A 26,790-nucleotide genomic window follows, 5' to 3' on the forward strand; every position below is an offset into this window, starting at 1 on the left:
CCCAACTTATTTAAAGGACTATGTTGTTGGTCTAAGTATGGGAAATGTAACCGATATGCTTTTGTGCCTAATTGAACCATTACGTGTAGTGCTGTATATAAGGAAACCATTACGATTGTAAATAACGCCTTATCTCGGTGGGGAGGGGTGTTATGTACTGAAGTTCTCACCCTGGGCCAGCAGGGGGATACTGTAGATAGTTTTCACTCAGGTCCACGTCAGTTATTTTAGGTGGGAAACCCTGAGTTGTTGTTGCTACAATGTTGACAGACGGCTGCCTATAAAAGCAGGCCAGCTGAGCTGTTTGCTGTTCAGTTCTGTCCAGCGTACAAATAAAGAGCTGCTCTGGAGAAATCGCTGTGTCGTCTGCTATGTTCGCCCACAACTTAACAATTCGGATACAAAATAAGCTATGGAATATGAAGTTGTTAATTTCTTTAGGAAAATAAATGTGACACATTGGTATAATTACTGTGCTACACAGGCTGAGGACTGTTCTTGGTAATCTTCCGAAGACAAATGTAAGTGTACCGAACTATTCCATCAGTTATTGGTTTAGGCATTTTTTTTAAAAAAGGATATTTTCATTTTAAGTATACTACAGACATGCTCACGCAAGCAGGCAATATAAAGCTTGTGGAGAAAGAACAGACTAATCTGAATGAAGATCTTTTCGTTCAAAGGATATAGCTCTTAGCTGTAAAGTATTGCGTGGGGGAATCAACAGCAGCAGGAAGTGAAGATTAAATGATGCTAAGGAAAAGCTTTCACTGCTCTAGCTTTTAAATTACATATAATGTTAGCAGTAATCCAGCTCTGTGACTAATGTGCTTTTAAGTACTGCTGGCTAAAGATCAGCAAGGAAGGGAAAAAGCACAGAGTACCACCACTGTGCACATATAATAAAGGCAACAATCTGTATATTGTTTTCCTCAATTGCTATTTGGCCAGTCACATGGCTTGTGAGTTGCAAGCTGCTGCGTCTTCTTCTTTGGAGATCAGTGTTAGATTGTGGAGGCCAATTCTGGATCCATACATCCTTCCACAGTGGTGACATAGGTTTCCAGGCAGGAGTTGATCACGGTGAGGGTTTGCCAAAGACTCTCCTCCCTGAAAGAGAGGGGAGTGGTTGTGGACGGGAGCCTGAACTCCGCTCCTGCAGGGGGTGTTGCCCCCTGCCTCCAGCTCACCTGGCTGGCGCTCACGCCCCCCCAGGTGGCCATCCAACCAGGTGCCTCGGGGGGGGGGTGTCCAGCAGCCTTTCTGCTGCAGTGCCAGCCTCTCACCGGCCTCATTTCTCCTCCTCGTCCTATGCAAGCTGCTGCGTCTTCTTCTTTGGAGATCAGTGTTAGATTGTGGAGGCCAATTCTGGATCCATACATCCTTCCACAGTGGTGACATAGGTTTCCAGGCAGGAGTTGATCACGGTGAGGGTTTGCCAAACATGCCTTCCTCTTAGCTCATTTCTCTTTTTCGTCATGAGTTCGTGCTTCTTCAAAGTCCACAACACCTTTTGGTAGAGGCTATTCTCCAATTGGATCGCTTGCAGGCCAATGTTTCCCAGTTGTCGGTATTTATACTACATTTTTAAAGATTTGCCTTGAGAGCACCTTCGGATGATAATAATCAGGCCTCTAAACAACATGACCTGCCAAAAAAAGGTTGATGTTGAAGAATCATTGCTTCGAGACAATGCCATGTTCAAATATATAAAAGGATGTCACATAGAGGGAGACAGGTTGTTTTCTGCTGCTCCAGAGAAGCGGACACGGAGCAATGGCTCCAAACTACAAGAAAGAAGATTCCACCTAAACATTAGGAAGAACTTCCTGACAGTAAGAGCTGTTTGACAGTGGAATTTGCTGCCAAGGAGTGTGGTGGAGTCTCCTTCTTTGGAGGTCTTTAAGCAGAGGCTTGACAACCATATGTCAGGAGTGCTCTGATGGTGTTTCCTGCTTGGCAGGGGGTTGGACTCGATGGCCCTTGTGGTCTCTTCCAACTCTATGATTCTATGATTCTATTCTATGATTCTATGAGACTGGCGATCTTTGCTGAACTAGCACACTAGAAACCTGGCTGCAACTGACCGCCATTTGTAATCAAAGGTGGCATCAGGCTGCCCTTCCATTTCAACAAACACATCCATGTCCCACTAGCTGCTTTAGCAAACATATGTAATCTAAAGCTAAATCTTATGTTTCAAGCCAAGCAAAATGAGATTGGGTAATTGAAACTATGGGAACATCACAACCGTGAGTGCTTAGAAGTCCACTAAATTCAATGGGGCTTACTTACAGATCAAGCAGGGTTAGGATCTACAGTCAGATTTGGGGAAAGTGCAGGGCTTAAGTGGGGGCAGTGCAGAGTCACACAATCCTGAGGTTTTGAATTCCAGTCCTAGCACACGCAAATAAGGGTGGGCTTCTAAGCATGTGAAGTCTACAGTTCTCTCAACCAGCCTCCCCTGTTTCCTGAACGTTCCAAATCAGACAGTGAGGATTCCAGACATACTTGAGTCCCAATAAAGCTATGGCGAATGGGAATGCAAATGGGAATGTGTCTGGAATGTAGAGTTGCTAAATAACAAGGTGAAAATACAAGCCCAGTATATTCCCGTCTTCAACAGCAAGGGGGAAGAACCTGTGACCTTTCAGATGCGCTGGTCTATGATTCCTACCATCCTTGACCATGGGCTGTACTGAGTGGGGCTGATGGGAGTTGTAGTCCACCAACATCTGAAGAACCACAGGATTACCTGGGAAACAAATCAGAGATAGCCAATGTGGCACTCTCTGTAACATTTTTTTGGCCTACAACCCCCATAATTCCTGACCATTAGCTAAGCTGGCTGGCAAGGATGGTAGCTGGAGTCCAACAATATATGGGGGGGCCACACCACTGGCTATTTGACAGACAGTGTTAGGTGGAGGCCCTTCACAGTGCAGAAATATAAAACACTGCAAGCTAGCATATACTCATCAAGCTGTTGTTAAACGCTTGAGCTTACAGTGACTAGTTGAGTACCGTGGTACCTCGGGTTAAATACTTAATTCATTCTGGAGGTCCGTTCTTAACCTGAAAAGGTTCTTAACTTGAAGCACCACTTTAGCTAATGGGGCCTCCCGCTGCCGCTGCTGCGTGATTTCTGTTCTCATCCTGAAGCAAAGTTCTTAACCTGAGGTAATATTTCTGGGTTAGTGGAGTCTGTAACCAGAAGCGTATGTAACCTGAAGCGTATGTAACCTGAGGTACCACTGTACTCAGTGTTTCTCCTCAGACTTGAGTTGTCTGATCCTATGCAACATGTTCATTTGGGGATTTGAACCCTGAACTCCCAGGTCCTAGTCCGGCACTCTAACCACTACACCACACTGACCTCTTAGTGCACTTCTGCTAAACAAATGTGAGAAAAGCAAAATGTCACTTAGAGAAAGATCTGAAATATTTTCCTTGAAGCTTGAATTTGTTTTATTCTGGGTTGTTTTATTTGAAGTTTTAATGTGTTGTAAACCACTTTGAGATTGTTTCTTTAAAATATAAAGTGGTATAGAAATGAAATTATTATTATGAATAATAATAATAAATGCACATAATAGGCTTGCAACCCAAGTCTGCAACGCCATGCACACTTTCCAAAGCAGTAAGATCACACTGGGACTGACTTCTGCATAAACATACAAATAATTCTGCGAGTTGTGCGTAACTTCCAAAGTTGCCTTCTTCCCCCCCCCCCCAGAACTCCTCTGCTGACTGGCAAAAAAGAAAGAAATTCAACAGGTGCAGCTTAACAGGACAATTGGAAAAACATAACTGGTTGGATATTTGATTTGCCGTGAAACACATAAGGGGGGGGGGGCACGCCCTACCTGTGAGGTGGGGGAAGGAGTAATGCAACTGAAAGAGGGGAAGCCCTGCTTTGCAGCAGGTGATGTTGACAACAGTTGTTCCCAGTGCTTTTCTTTATAACGATACTAAGAACGAACCTCTTTTCTTTTGCAACCATTTTGCGCCGCCACACACGGCGCTTTGATCAAGCACGGCACCTCATTAAAACAACAACAAAATGGACTTTAAAAAAAAAATAAAAATCACTGGGTTTTGCCAACTGAATAACAAACAGCCTGCCTTTTTTGCGGCAGAGCGATGCGAAGGAGTTAACTCGTGAGACTTCCCCCCTCATCCTATTGTGGGCGCGGCCTTTGAATCTCGGAATAGGATTTTTCGTTTCCATCTGCGCCCTCGCCAGAATTCATTAAAAACAAAAACTAGGAATACCTCTCGGGGGGAGGTTCACTACTACTGCACTACGATCACTACAACAACTACCCCTAGTAATAATAGTGAGGGGGAAAGGGATGGCGGGGGTGTCTGTGCGGAAGATTAATACCTTTTTGCAATCCGCGCGCGCCATGCAAGCGGAGAAACAGGCGCCCAGGGCGCGCCGCCTTTCCCCTCCTCTCTCCTCCCACTGGGCGTTTTCCTCCCCTCGCTCCAGGGCGGCGGAAGCAGGAGGGAGACGAGCCCGCGGCGGGGCTGCTGCATCAGCAGCATCTTTTGGGGGGGCGGGGGCGGAGGCAAAGGGGCATCGCCATGGGGCCGGCGTCGCTGCTGCTGGACGTGGCCAACTGGAGCACGATCCTGGTTTGCGGGGTGCTCAAAGTGCCGCAGGGAGCCGCCTTGCTGGCTGCCAAGTCCGCCCGGGGAGTCAGCCTGGAGAGTTTGGTGCTGGAGCTGAGTGGGCAAGTAAAGGGATCTTTTAAAGTTCTGGGCTTCGTTTTTCTCTTGGCTTTCGGAAGAGGGAGAACTCCCGTTTCCTTCTTGAGAGTTGCCTGGCGCTAAAGCACGCGAGGTCTTTCCCAACTTAGTGTTGGGAGGGGGAAAGCACTCTGAACACGCCCAGAGGCAAGGCACTCCCCGTTATGTTTTCATTTCCTGAGCTGCTTTCAACTCAAGCTGGCATAGGTCGGGTTCCCGGGCGGGTCTCGCCTTCAGGCGCTGGCTGCTCTCAGGATTACTCAACTGCATTCTTGCATTTTACGGGGTCAGACTAGATGACCGTCGGGGTCCCTTCCAACTCCACAATTCTATAATTGCTGTATCATGTGTGGCCTGCCTCCTACCAGATGATTCAAAAGTTCTAGGGCTGAGCCCGTTTCTGAAAACGGAAGAGAAATGTGAGCCTTGGCTCGTTTTCAAGAGACGTAAACATAGCTTTAATTTGCATGATGGCCCCCAAACTTTTCTTTTCCCTTCTTTGGGCAACTTTGAAAAAATAAATAAATGAAGTAACAAGTAGTATCGCTGAGCATGTGCCCATTTCATTCCCTGTATCGCAGACTGGCTCCAGGTAGCCTCTTCTATATCGGTTGAGCTCCCTGGAGCAGAAGGTGTGGTTTTCCCACAAGCCCTAATGTATTTTATTTTACGTACAGTATTTAAAATATATAGTCTGTTTTATAAATCTCTTCTTTTAAGGTTGGGTGGGTACTTCTAAGGTTGTTTTGCACAGAATAGTCACCTTATTCCAGTGCTGTGGGCTTTACAACCACAGTCATGCTAATAAAACACAGAAAGCAGAAACAGCAATAATAAATCATTAGCTGTGTGTGTGTACACACTGTACCTATTAACCACATGCGAAACATTCTTCTTCTCAAAGAATTCTGGGTGCTGTAGTTTAAGGGTTGCTGGGAAATAGAACTCTGAAGGTTGGACTACAGTGCCCAGAATTCTTTGAGGGAACAAATGTGCTTTAAAGATATAGCTTGTACCACACAGCCCTTCTGTGCTCCAGTGCAGTTGTGCTTCGTAACCCACAGATATTACTAGGTTTATTCATGCCCTGTGTTATTAAGGGCTACGTCATGTCTTGCCCTCTGTAACTGACCCCTATCAGAGGTGGATTTAGAAGATCACGAGCGGTTAAGGTGCAAATTGAAATTGTACCTTTCCCTTTCAGCTTCCTCGTATGCCTGCGATATATGAGTTACTACAATTATCCTCTGCCGACGTATATAGAATATCCTATCATCATTGTGCAAGGTAGTACATTGCTCCTACCCACCAGTATTGCAGCATCATTTGTTTCTCTCGCTCACGATCAACGTTTTCATTTGTTGTGTTTCAGATGTCATTCTTTTGCTATTTGTTCTTCATTACGGTGGCAAAATGAAGCATGCTTTGCCTTACACAGCCATGTATCCTTTTAACTATCTGTTTGCTCATTTCCATTTATATAGCATTTCTGCTGGTTCTTTTTGTATTCCATCTTCTTGAATAAAGCAACTATTTTCCAGCACACATTCCTGATTTGATGTGCACATTTTCCAGGATCTTATTCAGGTGTTTTCTGGTGGATTAAGGTGCAAAATTTGCAATTGATTCACTGTAATGGAATATAAGGACTTTGTGGGAAAAGTTCAGGTTCATCATGAACAGCCTTTCTTTTAACTCCTGGGATTCTTTTATTTTTAGCTTATGTGCCGTGCTTATAATTAAAATCAAAACTCTGTACCAGGGTAGAGCAACCTGTATACATTGCACATAAGAATATTTACATAATTTGCTTATTTTGCATAAGGGGTAATTAAACCCCATCCCCTCAAATGAGCACCCTGTCCAAATTCCCCTCTGGGTTCTGGCATGATGAGGCATTGCCTGTCTTTTACAGCATGATCTCCATCCTTTTTGGGCCTATGGGCACATTGGAAATTTGAGTGTGTTTTGGGGACCAGCGCAAAATGGCTGCCTGGGAGGCGTAGCTCACAAGATGGCTGCCAGAGAGTGGTGTATCCAATCACAAAATTTACAGCCTTGGGGCTAGAAACCCTATGTGGTGATTTTTACAGGCTACCTTTGCAATTTAGTAATTCCTTAATTGGCTTTTAATTCATTCCTTAAGCTACCTTGAGAAGATAGGGTGTAAATGCATTTAACCCAGTGAACTACCAAGTGTCCACCTGATTGCCATCATCCTTATGCAACTTAACCTCAAGATTAGATTTGTGGCAGGATGGTACATGCTAACCCTGCAGAAATGGATAGTGGACCTGGCTATGGTAAGTAGTTGGAAGGAACGCGCCTATTGCCTGGTTTGCACATCACGGTAAGCCAAACTTTGGCTCACCCAGATTGCGTGAATGCGCAGGCTTCCAGAGGAAAGCTTGCAGCCACTTTTGACTTTTTAAAATCCTGCACCACACTGAGCTAACCCAGGTTGGTTAAGCTCTTTCCTTACTAACCACAAGCTGAATAATAAACAGTGGCTACAGCTCATGGTTAGCAAGGAAAGAGCTGGAACATAAGCCCAGGTTCGGATGACACACTAAGCCAAAGCATGGCACAGCTCAGTGTGGCAGGAAGTAAAAAGAACAGGGAGGGGCAAAGTAGCTTTGAATTTCTTGCTGCCAGCCCACAAGCTTCTCATGGGCCAGTTGAGTCATAAGCTTGGCATGCACATCATGCTCAGCAAAGTCTCTCTTGTTTAATGCAGTGTTTCCCAAACTTGGGTCTCCAGCTGTTTTTGGACTACAACTCCCATCATCCCTAGCTAGCAAGACCAGTGGTCGGGGATGATTGGGAATTGTAGTCTGAAAACAGACCCCAAATTTGGGAAACAATTGTTGAATGGTTCCAGTTCTTGGTGTAAAGTTTTCGTGTGTACTGTGGGAAGGTGGTGGATTGGAAAGCCAGAACCCAGTGACCTGGCTGTTGAATGCCCTTCCCCCCCCTTCACCCGGATTAAGATATACCATATTTTTCCGTCTATAAGATGTCCCCATGTATAAGATGCCCCCTATTTTGGGGGACTCAAAAATACACAGTCCACCCTCAGCAATATCTGTATATAAGATGTCCCTTAATTTTTGACATTATTTTTTAGGGAAAAAGCCTAGTCTTATACATGGGGAAATATGGTATATTATAAAACATTTATGCATAGCTGCAGCGTTTCTTACTCCTGAAAATCACTCATAGGCTCATTCTCCTGCTGCTTATGGAAAACGAGGAGGAGCTTAAACTATGACAAGTGAAACCTTTGCTGAGCCAAGCCATTTTAACAAATTCTTTATTCCATTTCTTGCCTCTCTGAGTGTTGAAAGAGCCATTCGGATTGCAGCTGGCTTTCCTAAATTACATTTTTTTTTTAAATTTTAAATAAAGAGTGCTGAATCTGTACTACTATAAAGTTATAGGTAGACTTCACAAGATTGGAGAGGGGCTGAGATTGACTATGTTTGTATTTTAAATGTTTGGGATTAAGCAAAATATGCACTCCTGGGTTTGCAATCCTAGCCCCATTTACCTGGGAGTTAGCACCACCGAATTCAGTACAACTTACTTCTGAGTGGATGTGGTTGTGATTGAGCTGTCAAGTCTTCAGGAGTTTAGACTTAAATCTCAGCTCAGAGTTAAAACTCTCCAAAGCAGCTGATTTATCCTGAATTGGGGCAGTTTTCCACCACACCCACTACTTCCCACTCTATCCCTTTTCCTTCCCTGCAGAACTTAAGCACTGTAATCAGTGCTGCAAGTAAACTTGTGCAGCTTCGATATCTTTGGCGGACGAGAGATTCCGGGCAAGTGAGTGCCACGACTTGGAGTCTAGCCACATATACCTGTGCAAGTAAGCAGCTTCTCAAACTTTTAGCTTTGTTTACTAAATACAAATAAAACAAGGATGCCAGCATCAGAACATTTTCTAATGCAAATTACCCTGTGCAAACTCCCGCTTTAGTCCCTGCACACCACACCCCCCGAAAACACACATCCTTGTTTTGATGGGAGCAGCTCATGCCTGAAATAGAATTGCCTCCAAAAATTGTGTAATGCAAACTTCTGAGTTTCCTACTCAAAGGAATTCCAAGTGAAATTAAAAGTTTGTCGGCCTAATAACATTTTGGAGATGGTTCCTTATATCCTTATACAAAGAGAAAATGAATGGAAGTTGTGGGCGCCATCTGTAGTGTGAGTGCTGTCTGCACTGGAAATTCTGCTGGGAGTGGTGTAAACTACACACAGTGAACGAAGTTTACTTAAACGGGCTGGATTTGCTTGCAGTTTTAATCTGAAGCAAAATTTTTGAATCGCACATGGAAGGAGAAACATCAGAGGAATGCAGAATTATCAGCGAAACATCTTGCGTAGGGGGTAAAAGTGGTTCTAAACTGAGCCATTTCACTTATCTTGGGGAAACCACAGGTTTCAAAAGCCCAGTATGTTTGCTTGATGACTCTCCCCTTTTGCCTGTTTAAAGTGTGCTAATATGCTCTCTTTCAATTGCAGCCAGAATATTTACAACAGTAATGACAACAAAGGATGTTACAGGTAATATTGTAATGCCGGGTGATTTGTGTGTGTGTCAATTTAAAATTTGTTTCGCTGAGAACAATAAAATAAGGGGTCCTTAACTGGTCAGCAAATACACTGACACATTTCCATCAATAGCAGTAGTGCAGATGGTTTTATGCTACCTGGTTACATAATTTTTGTTTCACTGGCATATAATAAAGCAAAGACATGGTTTTTTTTTGGGGGGGGACGACACAGACTCTTGCAAATATCTGGTTTATGCTGTATCTCTTTAGGGGGAAATGCTTGAATTGTTTTCGACAAGTCAGTCTCTTCAGACCTGTTCTTTGCATTTTAAACGAAAGGATTAGAAGCATCTACTGTGGGAATTTGACTTAAAATCCTCTGCATATAAATTCTGCAATTCAAGTGATTTATATTAATATTGTACTTTCAATATTGATATTGACAAGGCAGGTGGAAATGTACATTCCAATCAATCTGCCACTTTGCAGGCGTGGATGGCAACCGTGTGCTTTGCATCCAGCAGTGTATCTCACAACCGGCACTGCGCATTATGTTGCAGTTAAGGGGATCTGTAGACAGAAGTCGCCTTCCGTGTGTCAATTTTGCCTTGTGGGATGCATGCAAATTAACACAGTTGTCAGGTATTTCAGTAGCTACTGTGAGGTCAGCTTGGCATAGCTGTGATTATACCTGGAAGTTTCTTTTAGCTTCTGGGCTCAAATATTGGCCTTTTAAAACCTTAAAGCGGGGGTAGTTAACCTGCAGACCTATGTTGCTGAATTAAAACCCGCATCAATCCCAGCCTGTATGGCCCATGGTCAGGGTAATGATGGGAGTCGTAATTCAGCAGCTTCGAGAAGGCCATGTATTAGCCACACCTGCCCTTAAATGCTTTGGGGCCAGGCTATATGAAAGACTACCATTTCCCAGGATTGAAGAATTAGCATTCAAAGCCTTGCGCTCTGGTCCGCAAGTAAAAGTGGTTAGGTTAGCATCAAGGACAGGGCCTTCTCCATGGTGGCTCTTTATTTCTGGAATGCCCTCTACAGGGCAAATTGTATGGCACAGAGCTTTAAGAAAATGCTTTGGGGCTTTTAAAAATATTGTGCGTGTTGTTGTTGTTTTTAGAACTGTTATCTGTAACTGTTTTTAATACTGACAGTTTTTACTGCTTTAAATCGTAGAATGTTAATGTTGTCTTCTATTGATCGATCGTAAGCTGTATCGAGAGTGTGTATCCTATGAGAGACTAAATAGAAATATAGTAAATTAAGTTACATACAGTAAAATGGAGGAAAACAAAGCAGTTTTTAACTAAACACTTCCCCCCTCCCACAGTTCTGGTCCGTTTCATAGTCATGATGGCTCTGAATATATGGGTCACAGCAACTATACTGCACTACAGGAAGCCAGCAAAGAAGAGTGATTAAGATGATGTTCTGTCTATTTTAAGTGGCCTGGACCAAAAGGAAGAATGAAACCAATATATGAGACGGTAAATTAGGACCAAAGTTATCACCAAGCTTCAGTAAACCAGCAATCCATTTAATGGGAAACTGCTGATGTTTCACACACTAAAGGAAGTTGCCACTATGAATTCATTAAAAGTTTTGATGTTTGTTGGCATGCATACACTTTGATGTATTTTATAAGAAAATTTTAATGGATTGCCAAATGTGTGCCCATATACAATTATTGAAATACTAAAGCAACTTATGCCTCTCACTCTCCCATCAAATATCTGTTGCCCAACTTAAATGCAGCTGTGGTGTCCCTTTTTGTCAAATTCTAGTTACGTATGATACAAGCGTTGTTCCAGGGTATGAGGTTGTAGCACCCTTAAATGTATTAGTTGCTCTTCTATCAGCCCCTTACCATAAAACTTAATTTCATAGCCGAAGCTTATGTTTCTGAGGTTACAGTGTGCTCTTTCTCACACACAACTGGAGTCTTAACTCCTCTACTTGCTCAGTAAACCTGGTTCTCAAGTTTCATGGACTGCAATAATAGTTTATAAAAGCTAAGTTTCTTTGGATTGGGGTCTTATTTTTTTACACATCCAACTTCCTATTGGTTAGCTGGTTCTCAATATCTAATGGGTGCCTGTAAAAGAAACAACAACCTACATAAATGCTTTAAGCATTTCCAAAATAACTGCAAGAATGGGTTTGTTTCGGTTGAAATACACATTAAACTCCAGGAGTATAAACCCCCATTATAAACTTGCCTGAGCTGGGAAAAACAGCTGCTTAGGCTGGCTACCTAGGATTCAGTGGCATTTTTGAAGTACAGTTGGAAAAGAGCGGCAATGCTTTGTCACAGTTCAGAAAGCATAAATATACAACCCTTTATTTTGAAAGGCACTTTCGGAAATGCTTCCAAATATGTGAAAGCAAGCAGCCATTCTCTACTTCCCTGTGGAGCAAGGAAAAGGCAAAAATGGTGTTTTGAGCTGAATCTGTACAATGCAAATCTATACACCTTTTTGAGCAAGCCAAGCCATGAAAACTTTGTAAGATTAGAACCTATTTTAAGTCAATAAAAGCTTTATATTAAACACAATGCTTCTTACATGGTTTAAATCTATGCTTGGGGAAAATAAACCTTCTATGGCTTTATCTGCTGTAGCAGTTGTACATTACCGAGGAATGAGTAACATCAATTTAGTCTTAGCACAAAGGTAAAGGTACCAGATAGATAGGTCCAGTCACAGACGACTCTGGGGTTGTGCGCTCATCTCGCTCTATAGGCTGAGGGAGCTGGTGTTTGTCCACAGACAGCTTACGGGTCATGTGGCCAGTATGAGTAAAGCCACTTCTGGCGAACCAGAACAGCGCACAGAAACACCGTTTACCTTCCCGCTGGAGCGGTACCTATTTATCTACTTGCACTTTGACGTGCTTTCAAACTGCTTGGTGGGCAGGAGCTGGGACCGAACAATGGGAGCTCACCCCGTTGTGGGGATTTGAACTGCCAACCTTCCAATTGGCAAGCCCTAGGCTCTGTGGTTTAGAACACAGCACCAGCCCCGTCCCTTAGCACCAAGGTAGAAGACGGTATTTCAAGGTGTCATTCCTTGGCAAAGTGCCCTGCACTGCGTTATGGGGTAAATGCTACCTAGGAATTCCCATTGTGTGGAAAGCTTTACAGTGTTTAACGTGAAGAGAGAAGACTTACTACAAGCTGGTGTGTGGATGGGGGCTGTTGCCAAGTAGTGCAAATTAAAGAACCAAAGCAATTATAAAACCAATGCATGCTTGCATGATCCAGTCCAAAATGCATACATTATCAATGACTTGTCAATTTGCCTCAAAGGGTTTTCCCAATTATACAGGCAGGGAATCCTCCTGGATTGGTGTAGCAAACAAGCCACTCTGGATATTAAGAAAATTCCTAACTAGCATGGCCAATGGGGATGATACGAGTTGGGAGTCCAGCAATATCTGGAGCTGGTCATTCTTGTTCTGAAGATGCTTCAGTACCTCATGCCACATTTCCAGCTAGTTCAAGTGCAAAACCTAGTAGTGCCAATGTTTACTCCCTTGAACCAGGTACAATGTGGAAATTGCGTCTTAAGCAGCAGCCTGTTCTCAGAACAGTGGGATACAGAAAACTACAAGCTAGGAGCACATATGGCTGTTATCAACTGCATGACAAACTACCTTTTAGTTTGGAGAAAACCAAGCAGAGGGGGACACAAGTGGCATATGAAATTATGCATTGTGTGAAGAAGGCAGACAGATGAGTTGGCAGACTTCCTGTGGCTACTGGATGATGGGCCTTGGGTAGCAGGGGCTCTTAAGGAAGGTATTGCCAGGTACCTTCCTATATGAACATCAATCTATTTCTGCCAAACTTGCAGGGAAATTTCCAACAACTTGCTCAATTTGTGGCTTTTTCTCCAGAACTATTGGACAGATACTGCATCTCTAAACCAGGAATGGGAAATCTCTGGCCTGGACTGGCCTGACCTCACCTTAACCAATGAAGAATTTAAAAATTTGGAAAATCCAATGGTCTTTCTCTTAAAAAATGCATCCATTCAGGGGACTCTGGTACCATAGGCAGCTTTGGGAAATTGGATTTAAGAATATGATCCCACTGCTAAGAGTCTGAGACTGATTTCCAACTACCATCTTCTGCCAAGAGGAAGCTGGTCCTGGGTCCACCCATTTTCCTTACCTAAGAGTGAGTCCCTGTGAATTAGTCAGATCCAAAACGTGATGGTGGCAAAGGATGGTCTACATAGGCAAGAGACAAACAGAACAATCCTGCCAATGTTTACTAAGACCAAAGCTCCATTGTGCTCAATGGGGTTTACTTCCAACAAAATATGCAACAGAATTGTTGTCCAATGCTGTTTTAGGGAACTGATTTGATCTCTTGCTCATGAGGAAATAGGACATGGCCTCCCCTTCTCACCACCACCACCCTTTCCTCAGTGGTCAAATTTGATAGCTGTCCCTTCAACCTTTGGATGTCCCATTATCTTCTGACAGATTGGCTCATACCAACACAAGTCCTGAATGTACCTGCTATTCTTCTGCCAAGCTTCAGTGCTTATGCTATTCTCTGGAAAGGACGTGAATTAATGCTTCACTCTCCTTTTAATCAGGCACAGAACATCATCTGATCTTTCAAAAGGTGTTACACAAAGCTACTTTTAAACACAGGGAACATTTTGTCCAGCATTGGTTAGCTGATTCCAAGAACTGTTAAAAATGCATTTCCCTATAAATGTATGTAAGCAACATTTTGTCCTTCAGAATTCTAAAATAACATTTCTATGCAAGATGTTCCATTTGCATACTTCAATTTATAAAAATCAACTTACCAACATCAGGAATTATTTAGTCTTACTCAAATAGTTTATTTAAAAATATATATATATTTCTTCCAATTCAGAACTTCCCACAAATAACAATTTTATATAAAATATGTATGCCTTCAGTGAATAGAAACAATTTTTATTGTATACATGTTTTAAAAATAAGTTTTGTATGCAAAATATGCATTTTTAAAAATATGCTATACTCTCACTATTCAAAACAAGCAGGTAAAATGATAAACTCCTGCTGTGCCATTGGGGCTTAAAGATAACTGAAATGATAAAGGTATATTTTAAATTATGGGATGCACAGCTTCTCATACCTAGTGTGTGTATAAACAGTATAACTGAATATATGGTTGGTGAGTCACAGTGGTTTAGTGGAAAGATGTACTTATAGGCCCATGCCAGTGGATCTTCTTTCCATGCGTGACTCAGTAAAACAAATTCTTACTTATTTCAAGGGGGTTTGAATGAGAGAAGATCCCAGTTTGTAGTGAGCTCAAACTTACTGCATTCTACTGCACAAGCCCTCCTGAAGCAACTGAAAACTAAAGGGGAGTGGGGTCCTGTTTGGTGAATTGTACCTTGTGGGTGTCTATTGGGTGGAAATCCAATTTTTTTGGTTGAGATGTTAAATAAATCTTGGTTCTCTCCTTTCAAATATCTACTAAGGAAAACAACCTAGTGAAATGTCTCATTTCCTTCATTCAAATGTTAATTCTGTATTTCATTAGCACTAGCACACAACATATATATGCAAATATATGTAAACATATGGAAAAAAAGAGAGAGAGACCAAGGAGGAGGCTACAATAGTTCTTTTTTCTTTTCCTTTTTTTACTGCCATCATGTTTTAACATTATAGCATACTGTAGTTGTATAAAACATGCATTTTTCTGGATAAATTATGGACACGGCATTAAAAATCTCACATAAATTATATTTTGTACAAAATCAAATTTTTTTATTTAAAAAAATCTGATTAAGTGCCTCTAAGGCCCTTTCCTCACATATGTTCTCAAAAACACACAACTGAAATTATTTTCCTATTCCAAATGCTATGTGCTAAGAGAACAGGATTCAAGAAGTTTAAAATACATCTACAGTATGTTTCAATCGTTAAGGATTGGTGACAGTCCTTAGATATTGTGTGGTGAAAATGTAAAAATAGATAGTATGCAAAAAACAAACAAAGGCAAAACGATGTTTTGCAGCACTTAGTAAGGGTAATATAAAACCAATGACTAATACTGAGGTTCGTACAAAGGGTGGATGGGAAGTTATGCCTAAGCATGAAAGCTATATATTAGTTCTAATACTACCAGATCATTGTTTTTGAAACCATTACTCAACTGACCCCTCCCTCCCCTCCCCTCCCTATTTAGATATATATTCAGAATAGACTGACATTGATATAAACTATTATATTGTAAACATAGTGCACTATATTGTTCTGCCACAAAGCAAAATTGCATCCTAAGAGCTGGCAAACCTCTGCATCCTTTATCTCTCTTAAATATCTAGAATGGGCACAGACTTTAAGGAAATGACATTAATTTAAGGCATTCAAGACTGGTAAAAGAGGACTGCCCATTAAGTAGTAACTGGATATATACTTGGAAGTTATTATTATATGTCGGTGCTGAACACAGACATGCAGCCTTTGATATACAGATAATGAATGGCAAAATTCAACAGTATGGCTTTATACATGTGCATAGTTGCAACTGCAGGTAATGGTATATGAATAATATGTATAAAAAATAAAGTGGAAAGGTTTTTTTTAACCCTCTTGCAGCATTACAGTACAATATACATATTTACACACCAAAACACATACACACACAGTATAATGGTCACTTCTTTAAGATGCCATCTTCATCAGTGTGTCAGACCCTCCTTATCGCCCTTTTTTTCTGGCAAAATTGCTGGTTGCATTTCTCTATAAAAAAAACTGAGCAAGAGATGGGTTCATCGCGTTTCCCCACTCCTTTTATTCCTCTTGTGACATTAGTGCGAGTCTTTCCCAGAAAGAATTTGTTGAACAGAATCTGAGAGTATCCTTGTACTATTCACCAACCATTCCTAACTTGCTCAGTCATCCAGAGGGATTACATTAAAAAAACAACACGGGAATTATTAGTATGTTGTATTGCAGCAAAAAACACACACACCTCTGTAAACTTCTTATCTATTTATAGTTGAACTGTCTTTCAGAAACACCTATATATATATATTCGTAACCCCAGGAATATGATGGTTCAGTCTTATCGACTCCAATAGTGATAGTATTCATAGGAGGCAGTTAGCTGAAAAAGAATAAAAAATGGATCTGGTCAGTAAAATCTAGAAAACATATTTGAAAACAGTGAAATTAATTCTATGGCCTGCAGGCTCCCAAACAAGATCCAAGCCAAAAGCAGCATTGGGAAATTGCTGGACCTCCCACCAGCCTGGGACAGCCTAACAAGTCAAGGGTGTCTTCCAACCTGCTTTGAAATCGTTTGATAGGACATCTGTTTGATCTCCTGTTCCCTTCCTGTCTTAGAAGAAGGATGAAGACTCTTTGTTTCTTTCTTCCCTTTAAACAGTGGGCACCAGGCAAAATAAGTTTTCCAAACAGCTCAAGGGCAGCAGGCTTACACAGCCCTCCTCTTCCTGGTTTTAAGGTGATTTTGACCACCATTACCCCCTTAAAGGGTTCAAGACGAGACTTCTGTATCTCTTAGTTTTGAGCCCCATTTTGCTTCCAATGTGAATGCAGCTGCTGAGTTGTGCTTTTAGCAGTTCCTATTTTTGTATTTAAAAAACTACTAAAGTAAAGAAAAATACAGGTATTTCACCAAAAAGAAACTCTGGGTTGAAAGTCTTAGCATTTCTTGGCTGACCAGGGTGGAGGAGTGTTCCAACATCCTCCTCAGGGATGGCCATATTTGCTTTGGGGAAACAGTTTCCAACATGGGTGCTCCAATGCAAAGCAACTTAGAGGGCAATCCTATAGCAAGATCTGCTGGGATGAGTGTGGGTATCCAACTGAGCCAGGAGATTCTGGATGAAGCCAAGGTATGCCAGCTTAACTTCTTCATATGTGTCTTGGTCAGAAATAAGTTAGCGTATGTCTCTCTTCTTGGCTCAGCTGGGACCCAGCCAGCTAAGCCAAGTCTGGTTGACCGGAAAACAGGTGTAAACTCTGAAATTGGGGGGGGGGGGGTTGTCCCACGGGCATATAGCAGCAGGACCAGAGAAGGGGTACTTTGGCTAGATCATAAAACTCTCCAGCTTGGTCACATGATCTTAGAGGCCAGCATAGGTTTGGCCAGCAAAAAGGGTGATGCAACCCAAACAGTATTTTAAAGGCTTGTTTTCCCTCTGCAAGGCTTGGGGCAGCTTGGCCAGCACTTTACGCTACCTTAACTCACGCTGGGGCTTGCTCTATGCTTGCTCTATGCTAGCTTCTTGTACCGAGGTTTGGTCCCTTCTATCACGAATGAGCTGTTATAAAAATAAAAATGGCACACCGATGCAAAAAAAAAGCATATCAAGTTCTCACGGCACTACCAAAGAATGCAATACGTATGCAAGTCATCAGCTAAAATAAAAGCTGCACCACACTTCAAAACATATATATGTTGCTGCCCACATTTGAGCCTGGAGCAACATATAAAAAACTTAAACATACATTTTTTAAAATCAAAAACGTTTTTTGCAGAAAGTTAGTAATACACAGTTGAAGAGCATCTTACAACACAGATGGCCATGTGGGTTTTGAGAACTACATTTTCAAAATACTTCAGAAGTTAGATGCATGCATCGTTGAATATTTTTTGCATTTGTCGTAAAATTGCTTTTGGGAGTTTTTAAGCTGGCACACTTTGACTGCTGAGAGAAATCCAAACAGCATGCTTTGTTTTAAGAAAGCCAATCCATTCTCCTACAGATAGTCACCCATTTACCTCTTCAGAACAAACACATCGTTATCATCATCATCGCTATCATCAAGATCGTGATCGTTCCCAGCATCATCAATATTAAAATCAATATCAAAATCAATATCATCAAATGACCAATCCCAGTCTCTACATGCCACATCAATTAATCTGTAAAATGAGGTTTTAAAGTTTATGAACCACAGTCCACTAAAAACAATTCTTAATATGGCAATTAGTGCAACTTTCTCCTGATGCAGCAATGGTGACATATTGGCTGCAGTCTAGAATCCATATACACCATTCCTGTGTGCTTTCTTAGCCCTGTCTCATCAATAAAGAATATGCAACTAACAAAGCATAGCTTTGATCTCAAGAGTATGTCCTGGAGTATGTCATGTGGTGCTTTCCCCTCCTAAGAGTGGATTAGTAGTATTCTGACACAACATAACAATTGGGTGAACAATATTCACCTTAAAACCTGGGCTTTAAGTAAAAACTATGGGCCCTGATCAAGAAAGCCAGACTTAAAACACACACACAATGGATTTATGAGCTGCGTGGATTGTAGCTAACTTTATCTAGACTGGATTACAGCAGCTCTTGTACGTTTTATATTTGGCATTTCAATAGCCTTTTTGACATGAATATTCCCCATAAAACTGAAATGTTATTTTATATAGGGCACAGCTGACAAACAAGGCTGAGCATGAAATGCACAAACACTGCATTTCATGCCATTCTAACAAAACAATATTTATTTATCATTAAATGACTTTTTATTTTTCTGCAAATCAATGCTGTAATGAAATATGGAATAAAAGATAAAATAGCAGTGTAAACCAATACAAAAGCATTTAAATGTTAAGGAAGTGCCTGTTATTGTTTACATCAATTTATTTCCCATACTTCACAAGAACCTAAATAAATTGTGGGCGAAGTAATAAAATGCTGCCAGGATGTCGTGCTTTAGAGACCATCAAAGAAAAAACTAAAATTGTCTTATGTGAAGTGTCCAGTGTAGTAATCTAAAAAGCAAAAAGGGAAAACCAAGGATATTAACAATTTCCCACATGCCACTTTTTACCTGGTAGGAAAATCTTTCTTTTCGCTCGGAGGGGAGAGCTGGATTGGTTTAATTGGCCGTCTTAATGATTGGTTTGGCTGTATTTTCATGGAAGTTCTTGGTGATGATCGTGCAAACGGATCTGGTGCTGGAGCCTTTTTGGGAATCTTTTTCCCTAGGCGGCTCACCCATTTCTTCTGTTCCACTGTGGAACTGGCTAACAGTAGTAGATTCTTTGCAGTTGAAATATCATAATTTACTGAAACACATTAAAATCAGCAAAATCAGAATACATACATATGTACTTAAGATCCTCAACTCCCCTGCTGAAATCAGGAGACTCAACTTTGGCTTAACTCTAAAAAGATGAAAAGCTTTGTTGAGCAGTGGTCAAATGAGCGGACAGAGCTAAATTTCCATCTAGAACAAGTCTAAACACATAGGGCACCTTGTTTGATTCCTTGAAGACAAAGTTTTAAAGCCAAGGGGCACAGAAGTCATGTTAGCATTTATCCATGTATTCAGAACATCACAACACATCCTTTTCTCTCAATTATATTTCAGAAGCAAAAGGCTTTGAGTTGTGAAAGACAAAACAGTTCAAAATTACAGAGAAACTTGGTTTATACACAATGCTAAGCCAGTTTAGTAAGATAATTTAATAAGAATAACCATGATTCCTTTGATCTTCTGAACCCTCCCTAGCCACTTACTATGATTTGTTTAGTATCAACAAATCATAACCTGAGCTCATGGTTTGTTGTTCATTTACAAACCTTGATTTGTTTTAACTATGGTTTCAGTGTTAGGTGAAAACCTAGCACTCTTCTTTAAACCATGTTTTTTTGGTCTTCTCACCCTGGTTGCTCACTAAGCTGCAAAAGACACGAGACAAGAACAACTAGAAAACAAACTGAACTTTGAAGAAACAAGCCATGGTTTGTATGCTCAGCTGTGATTTGTTAAACAGACCATAGCTTAGAGTTGTATGTGAACCAGGTCACAAACCATCCACACATCCCAAATGCATAAAGCTGACTAAACTCACTTTTATAAGCAACCTTGTTAGCATTTCACAAGACAGAAGAGTTACATCTGACTTTTCTAACAGACCAATCCATTTTATACTATAGTCTTGCTAGGTACCTTTGCAAGGTGCAATAATCTCTTCCTTTTTATCCATGTGATCCTTATGACATTTAATGTGGCAGCGGCGGCATTCCAAAGCAGCAGGAGGCTTGAACATGTGCCATAATGGCTTCATACATGCCTCACAATTTGTTGGGAAATGATAGAGTGTTGGTATAAATTCATGGCCTTTGTGGCAAATATAGTTTGACTTCTCCCCTGTGGAATCCACAGGAAATTCTTGCTCCTTTTTGCTTTCCCCTTCATTATCATACAGGATCTGGAATAAAAAATGGAAAGAACTGTATCAGTAATACTTGGTACACATGAGCCATGTTTTACAAAGGGGAAAAAATTGGTTGCACTGCAGCACAAACAAAGACAGCAAAAAAACAATGAAAAAGAAAGTGAAATGCTGTCAGATGGGCAACACAGTTTGAAGCATCCTGTCTATTATCCACATGGTGGATGTGATGGGCTGGATGCAGAGTGTTCCTTCCGCAAACAGGAGGGCTGCCTCTACAAGAAGAAGGGACTGAGATCCAGCAGAAGATCTCACTGGAGGGAGGCATGCTGTGTTCTGGAAGGTCCCTAACCCTCCAGAGCAGCATTTCAAGGAGGGCAGGGAACAAGGACGACTGGGTGAAAATCACCTCCCTGATCCTCTCTTCCATGAAAGCATCCTGTTGAGGTAGACATACTCCCCTTTCCAACTTGGGAGCTCACCTGAACCAGCCCAGAGATACATAAACGGGAATGACATTAATTACAGAAAGGAGCCTCTTGTGGGGCACTCTGATCTCCACCCATTTAGTAATACAAGACTTAACTTTTCTGCCATCCAACTCCACAGTTGAAGAAAAATAGCAACTCCCAGTCCCTTTATTTGGTTACACTTCAGAATATATTTCAAGTGAAACCATACCATGTCAGGTGTATTCAGACTATTTAAGGAATGCATGATATCTTCTACTACCCTCTCCCCCCTTTGTTGTTCATAATTTTTAAAAGGCATACCTGGAATATCCTAGGAATATCTTTGGCATCTGCTCTGTATACATCTGTTTGTGTGACAGGCCGAACATGGAATAATTTGCTGTAGAAGCACACATGCAGAAAGTCAACGGAAATGTAAGTGAGATAGGAAACAGTAATGTAAACAATACTAATCTATGAAAGTCTATGGAAGCTCTCCCTGCAGTAGAGTTCAGTTTGGACATGAAATAATAATTTAAAATTAAGATGCACCTGTGTTAATAATACAGTATTTTAAAGACTTAGTAGTACAAATGCTACAATCAGTTCATTTTTTTAAACTGGCAAACAAATATTACTCCAAGTAATATTTAAACTCATTGCCTATGTATTCTTTAAACAAACAGCAATCAAGTCAAAATAAGAAGAAATGGATGTCATACTGTATGTGTGCCCTCTTTAATTAGAACAAAGGATCGGTTAAGTCTTGACCATTACAAATTTACATAATAAACCTCTGTGATTAGATGGCATGAGGACAGAATTTTATTAATTATTTCTTCATTATAATTATTAAAAAGTCTGGCCTGGCCCACCTTTCTATCACCTGACAGTAAAATGATGTCAGGTGGCCCATTTTTCCTTTGTAGTTATTCAAATTGCAATACAAAGCAAAAAGCAAATCAGGCAGGGCTTGAAGTTTCTGCCCATCAGCTGATAGGCAGTGACCAAGCCCTGCTTTGGGCAGGGGTCAGTTGTGCCATGGGGAACTCTACCATGCAGCCAAGGACCTCTGTAAACCAGCCAACCCTTGTAGGCCTGCTCTATTGCCAATCACTTGACCAGCAGCTACAGGAAGCCTTCCTTGTCAATGAACAACTAGGAGGGCACTTTAAGGGGCAATCTTTGGGAGAAATTATCTCATGGGCCAAACTGGGACCCTTGGGGTCTAATTAGGCCCATAGGTATAAAACATTACAAAAAATCAGCGAGGAAAGAATTTTAAAAACACAGCAAAAGCTATGCAATAACCCATAGGAAAGATCCTGTAAAATAGAAGCAAAAAAATAGTGTCACAAAACAATACTTACTCTATGTCCAACACCATGTAAGGATTTGATTGTTCTTTCTCTTGTTCATTGTGATAGAATAGTATTTTCTTGCTGCTCACAATTATATACTGTTTTTTAAATAAAAAAAAATGTAAGTAAACACACAGGTTGGGCAACAAATTTTTACTTTGATATACACATGCCATATTTTTCCCATGACAATACTTTCATAGGATTAAACCACATCACAAAACAAATTACTTAAAAAGTTTGATAACGAAAGCTACTTGCCCAAAGTCATCTAACCCTTTAAATGCATTGTTACGATTTATATTGCAATAGTCACATCAAAAACAATGGACAAAACATCATCAAAACTAAATAAGCAAAAGAACAAACTCTTCAAGATATGATGCAGCAAGCATGATAAAAGCTCAACTAAGTTACAGAAACAAAATCCCAATGTACTAAAGCGTCTAGTCTGAGTCAAGTCGTTCATTAGCTTTAAGATTGTAATTGGATTTCATGCTGATGGATAGCCAAAATGTGGATATACAACCCTTCCTCTCTCAACCCACACCCAAATCTGTAGTGGCCTCTACTATATACTAGTGTATGCCTAGTATATAGTACATACCCCAGTGGAAATTTGTCTTATTGTGAATTTCTGTTTGAGGATCCAGGTGGAAGACATTCTAGAGTGGGGTGACACCTCCTACTGGAGGGATCTGGCAGGGTCCTCTCAAGCCTTTTGTCTCTTTTCCGGGGACGACGACACAGAAGGCCATCCAGTCCAACCCCCTGCAATGCAGGGATCTCAAGAGGTAGTCCCCCATCCAATTTGAAACCATACCGCACCCTGCTTAGCTCTGCAAATGTGCTTGCAGTTTTATTGCTACAACACCAGGAGTGGGATAACTCCTCGAGACCAAATCAAATATTGGGCCACTCAACTCACAGGAAGAACATGGGCAACTGAAACGTAAAGAACATAAAACTAAACTGACAGAAGAAAATACAGAACTACCCCTCCCCCGCCCCAAAGCGACAGGTGATGTCTGAAGATGGGAAAGGAAGCAATGGGGGGGGGGAGAGGCTAGATGAAGAGGTACTCACCTCAGCAGATGCAACCACAGCCATAGGGAACCAGTCAGCCATGGAGGAACTAGAGTCAGACAGATGTCCACAGAGCAACCACCATGGCATGGAGGCACAGACAGAGGACAGGACACTATTAAGTCAGCCTCTCCTCACAGGCCCAACAAAAAAGAGAGGGGCAGCCACAGTTGTGCACCAAAGCCCAAAGGCTGTCTGAAGAGGCATGGGGGTCTACCCACACCAATGAAGCTGGGGCTGCATGCTCAAGCCCTCACATGGGCTACAAGAAAGCAACGGGGAGGGTGGGGAGTAATGCAGGCAGGTCCCACTGGGTGCTTCTTGCACACACACACCCCACCATCAAAGGAAGCTGGACAAGCCACAGCAATGGATGTGCTCAAGATTAAAAGGTGATTGCATTTATAAGGCTCTTTGTAGGATGTGCCTGGAGTTCTAGCAGTCACCAAGGCCCCCAAACAAAAAGTCCCCACTGAGACTGGGGGTGGGGAGACACTGGGGAGGGAACACACAGACTCAACTGAGCAGACTGAAAGAGGGATGACTCCTCTCCCTGATGAAGAGGCTAAAGACTTGAGGGGATCCTGCACATTCCTTCCAGTAGGAGGTGTAAGCTCACTCTGGGAATGTCTTCCACCTGGATCTGGCAAATTCCCATTTCCCCTGCTGCTCCTACTTCTAACACTTAAAAGAAAACTATCCACTAAGGAGGAGATATAGGATGATAAGCAGCCAATGACCCATCTTCCACTGTGTGTGTGATTCCTATCCCACTCAGCTTTCTCTTCCTGTTGGTAGAAAAGCCTTCAAAATCCTCAAAAGAAAGTGCTCTTGCATCCCAGACAGGCTCATAATCAATCTCTAGAAAAGCAGCAATGTATCAAAAACTGTAGCGCTCTGTTTTCACGTGCTGAACAGAGCATTAAAATAACTGCATATCACGCCCCAAGCAATAGCTCTAAGAATTGCATGCATTTCTTACCTTTCTAACCCATCCATATTTTTTTGTATTGTTTCGGGCAGGCAATGATAGCCAGCCCTCTAGCCGTGACTCTGAAAAGTATTAAAGTGAGCAAACATCAAAACAATTAATATTGAATAGGTATTGTGCTACTTTTTAAAGTCATGTCAAGTTAAGAAAAATGTTTTCTTGAAAGCTGTGTCATCTGCAAGCAAATACCATATTTCAAAACAGCTGAAATTTAGAAGCAAACACGAGCAAAGCTCTAGTCATAAAATTGTGTCACCACACATTCCTATTAGTAAATGTTTTATGTTCCACAGCAGAAACATATCTAAAGCATTTATTACTATTTAAGGAAATGTCTGTGCCATCCATTCTGATTCCTTTTGGAAAACATTAACAAAGCACACACAGCAAATTCTCCTATTTCTAAACCTCCAGAGTATTAAACACAGAAGTTGTACAATGTACTCAAGGGTTCCTGCTCTCGGTGCAGAATTTGGACCCTCTGTACTGCCTTAAACAGCTTCCCTTGTGTAAAGAAATTCTGTTGCTTTAGACTGTTTTTTCATGAGTATTATGTAATGCATTCTTTTATTTATATTGTAATGTATGTTGCAATGTGCTTGTTAGGGAGACAGCAGATGAAGAAGACTGTGGAAGAAGAAATGACCTGAAAGGGAGGCAGTGTGGCTTGAAGGTGGAGGTAGCCAAATCACATGGCTTAGGCAAAAGAGATGAGGGAGGCAAGTCAGTATTCAACCCACTAGATTTCACAAAATAGAATGCGAATGTTTGCAAAACTTCTAGCAAGAACAAAAGTTTGAAGTATATTGATGCATAGGGAAAACAAAGATTAACAAAATAGGTTTTGTATTGTAGTCTTTACACTGAGACATGCTTTGTTTAACTTTTGGTGGAAAGTCCTTTGAAAAATATAGAAGGTTCCCCCTCATTTTCAGTTCCCCTTCCTATAAAATCTAATGTGCTTCCACTGTCAATATCCTGATACACTCTGTACACATGCATGTGTGCGCACACACAAACAAACACACCCTGATTAATTGAACACAGCACTGCAGCAGTTTCTCTATTGTCTTTCCTACTAGCACTGAAAATATATTAGCAGCACCGAGCCACCAATGATTCAACCAACTTCACCTCTTTTAGATTTTAGGAGAAAGGAATGGAGGGAAGGTGTATGCTACATTGTATGTCCCTATTTCCCTAATAAGAAAATGATACAATGACAAGAACAAATGCCATTTCCCCCTCTATAAACTTCTTATCCTAATAGCTTTTCATTGTTTCAGCAAAAGTCAGTTAATTATTCTTAAACACTGTAATCTGTGGGATCTGAATACTTCTGAATTCTTCCAGTCCACACACCTGAGTGCCATTTAAATATATTTAGTACAGCTTTCTCAGCTTTGTGTTACCAGTAGTCCCTGCTCTTCCCATAGAAGATATCTGCCTAAGGAAAGTTTTACAAAAAAACAAAACAAAAAATGTCATGTTTCAGATCAGAGTTTTCAGATGTTCAACGTGTAAGGCAGTTGTGACAAGAGGATGGACCAACCCAAAGGTATCTATTACTTTGCTCTCATAATGTTAGAGAATGTATTGTTCCATCACCTCTAGTTGATTACCTTTCTGATTTATTGTACCATTACATGGGAGCTAGGAAGCCCTCGCCTAACATATCATAGAAGAAAGCAGGCTACCAAAACTGAGTGAGAGAAGCAGTGCCAAAGCAGCAGCAAGTACTCAGCTTAGTGTCTTTTGTGTAGAAAGTTGGCAGTGAGACTGTGAATGTATGCTCACATACCTGCACAGTCAGTACGTGAATTTAGAGCAACAGCAAGCCAAAGGTTGGGGCACTGATTTCTGAAATGGGCCTAAGTCACCTAGTTATTTCACTGGCTGATGAGCCCTTTTGAATGTGTAACTTAAGATACCTAGATTTGGCATTGTAGATGATCTGGAAGCACACACCCTTTTAAGATCTTCCATATCATTTTTCTTCCTAAATAAAAAAAAAATTCCAGTGCACTTTCACTAGAGTGATTAATTCAGGATTGATTCATCATTTGTCTTTTAGTAGATAATAATTAAATATAATTGATAACAGTCAATTTCTCAATGTAAGCATCTTCTTTTTTTTTAGCTTACTGAAGGGAGGAATATATGTGCAATTTGATAAACAGAAGCCACAATTTTCAAAAGTGCCATTTGAGAAACAAAATCCACAAATGAAAAGAATGTCACTCAACTTCCACTTTTAACTAACAATTCCTGTCAATGAATCAACTTAAGTTTGCAAGTGTGGCTTTTGCCTCCTAGGATGGGTCAAGGAAAGGGTTAAAATGGGTGTGATGTGATTGGCCAGTGAGAATGCAAGGGGGGAGTAAAAG

General features: G+C 41.2%; 2 protein-coding genes and 1 long non-coding RNA gene across 14 annotated transcripts in view; 1 reads left to right on the forward strand and 2 right to left on the reverse strand.

Annotated features, from left to right (window-relative positions):
- LOC309339334 overlaps positions 1–4,527 on the reverse strand; it is a 137,894-nt gene extending 133,367 nt beyond the window's left edge. Inside the window, exons 1-3 of one of the 3 annotated variants that reach the window (XR_014155187.1) lie at positions 4,388–4,520; positions 3,663–3,750; positions 2,072–2,755 (exon numbers count right to left, since the gene is read on the reverse strand). This is a non-coding gene — a long non-coding RNA (uncharacterized lncRNA). Of the gene's footprint in view, positions 1–2,071; positions 2,756–3,662; positions 3,751–4,387 lie in introns of those variants that run through there. The other 2 variants (XR_014155186.1, XR_014155185.1) reach the window with 2 other exon arrangements.
- SLC66A3 (solute carrier family 66 member 3) lies at positions 4,511–11,212 on the forward strand. Of its 2 annotated transcripts, none has more exons than XM_081857476.1 (7): positions 4,511–4,739; positions 5,960–6,042; positions 6,128–6,197; positions 7,001–7,058; positions 8,506–8,626; positions 9,286–9,327; positions 10,657–11,212. In XM_081857476.1, exons 1-7 carry the CDS (start codon positions 4,591–4,593, stop codon positions 10,746–10,748), a joined length of 615 nt encoding a protein of 204 aa, XP_081713602.1. In that variant the 5' UTR covers positions 4,511–4,590; the 3' UTR covers positions 10,749–11,212. The 2 variants fall into 2 exon arrangements, with proteins under 2 accessions (XP_081713602.1, XP_081713603.1); XM_081857477.1 differs by lacking the exon at positions 4,511–4,739 and adding an exon at positions 4,875–5,041.
- Positions 11,213–14,260: 3,048 nt separating this feature from the next.
- The window catches only part of ROCK2 (Rho associated coiled-coil containing protein kinase 2), a 73,904-nt gene continuing 61,374 nt past the window's right edge, over positions 14,261–26,790 (reverse strand). For 7 of the 9 annotated variants that reach the window (XM_081856763.1, XM_081856768.1, XM_081856762.1 and 4 more), the window contains 7 exons: positions 24,395–24,465; positions 22,336–22,424; positions 21,287–21,365; positions 20,288–20,549; positions 19,163–19,400; positions 18,103–18,246; positions 14,261–16,458 (listed from right to left, as the gene is read on the reverse strand). In XM_081856763.1, coding sequence (XP_081712889.1) covers positions 16,455–16,458; positions 18,103–18,246; positions 19,163–19,400; positions 20,288–20,549; positions 21,287–21,365; positions 22,336–22,424; positions 24,395–24,465 — 887 coding nt within the window. In that variant the 3' untranslated portion in view covers positions 14,261–16,454. Of the gene's footprint in view, positions 16,459–17,558; positions 17,642–18,102; positions 18,247–19,162; positions 19,401–20,287; positions 20,550–21,286; positions 21,366–22,335; positions 22,425–24,394; positions 24,466–26,790 lie in introns of all 9 variants that reach the window. The other 2 variants (XM_081856764.1, XM_081856765.1) reach the window with 2 other exon arrangements.

Source organism: Podarcis erhardii (genome assembly GCF_964252035.2).
Source record: "Podarcis erhardii genome assembly, chromosome: 3".
In the NCBI taxonomy this organism is placed as follows: domain Eukaryota; kingdom Metazoa; phylum Chordata; class Lepidosauria; order Squamata; family Lacertidae; genus Podarcis; species Podarcis erhardii.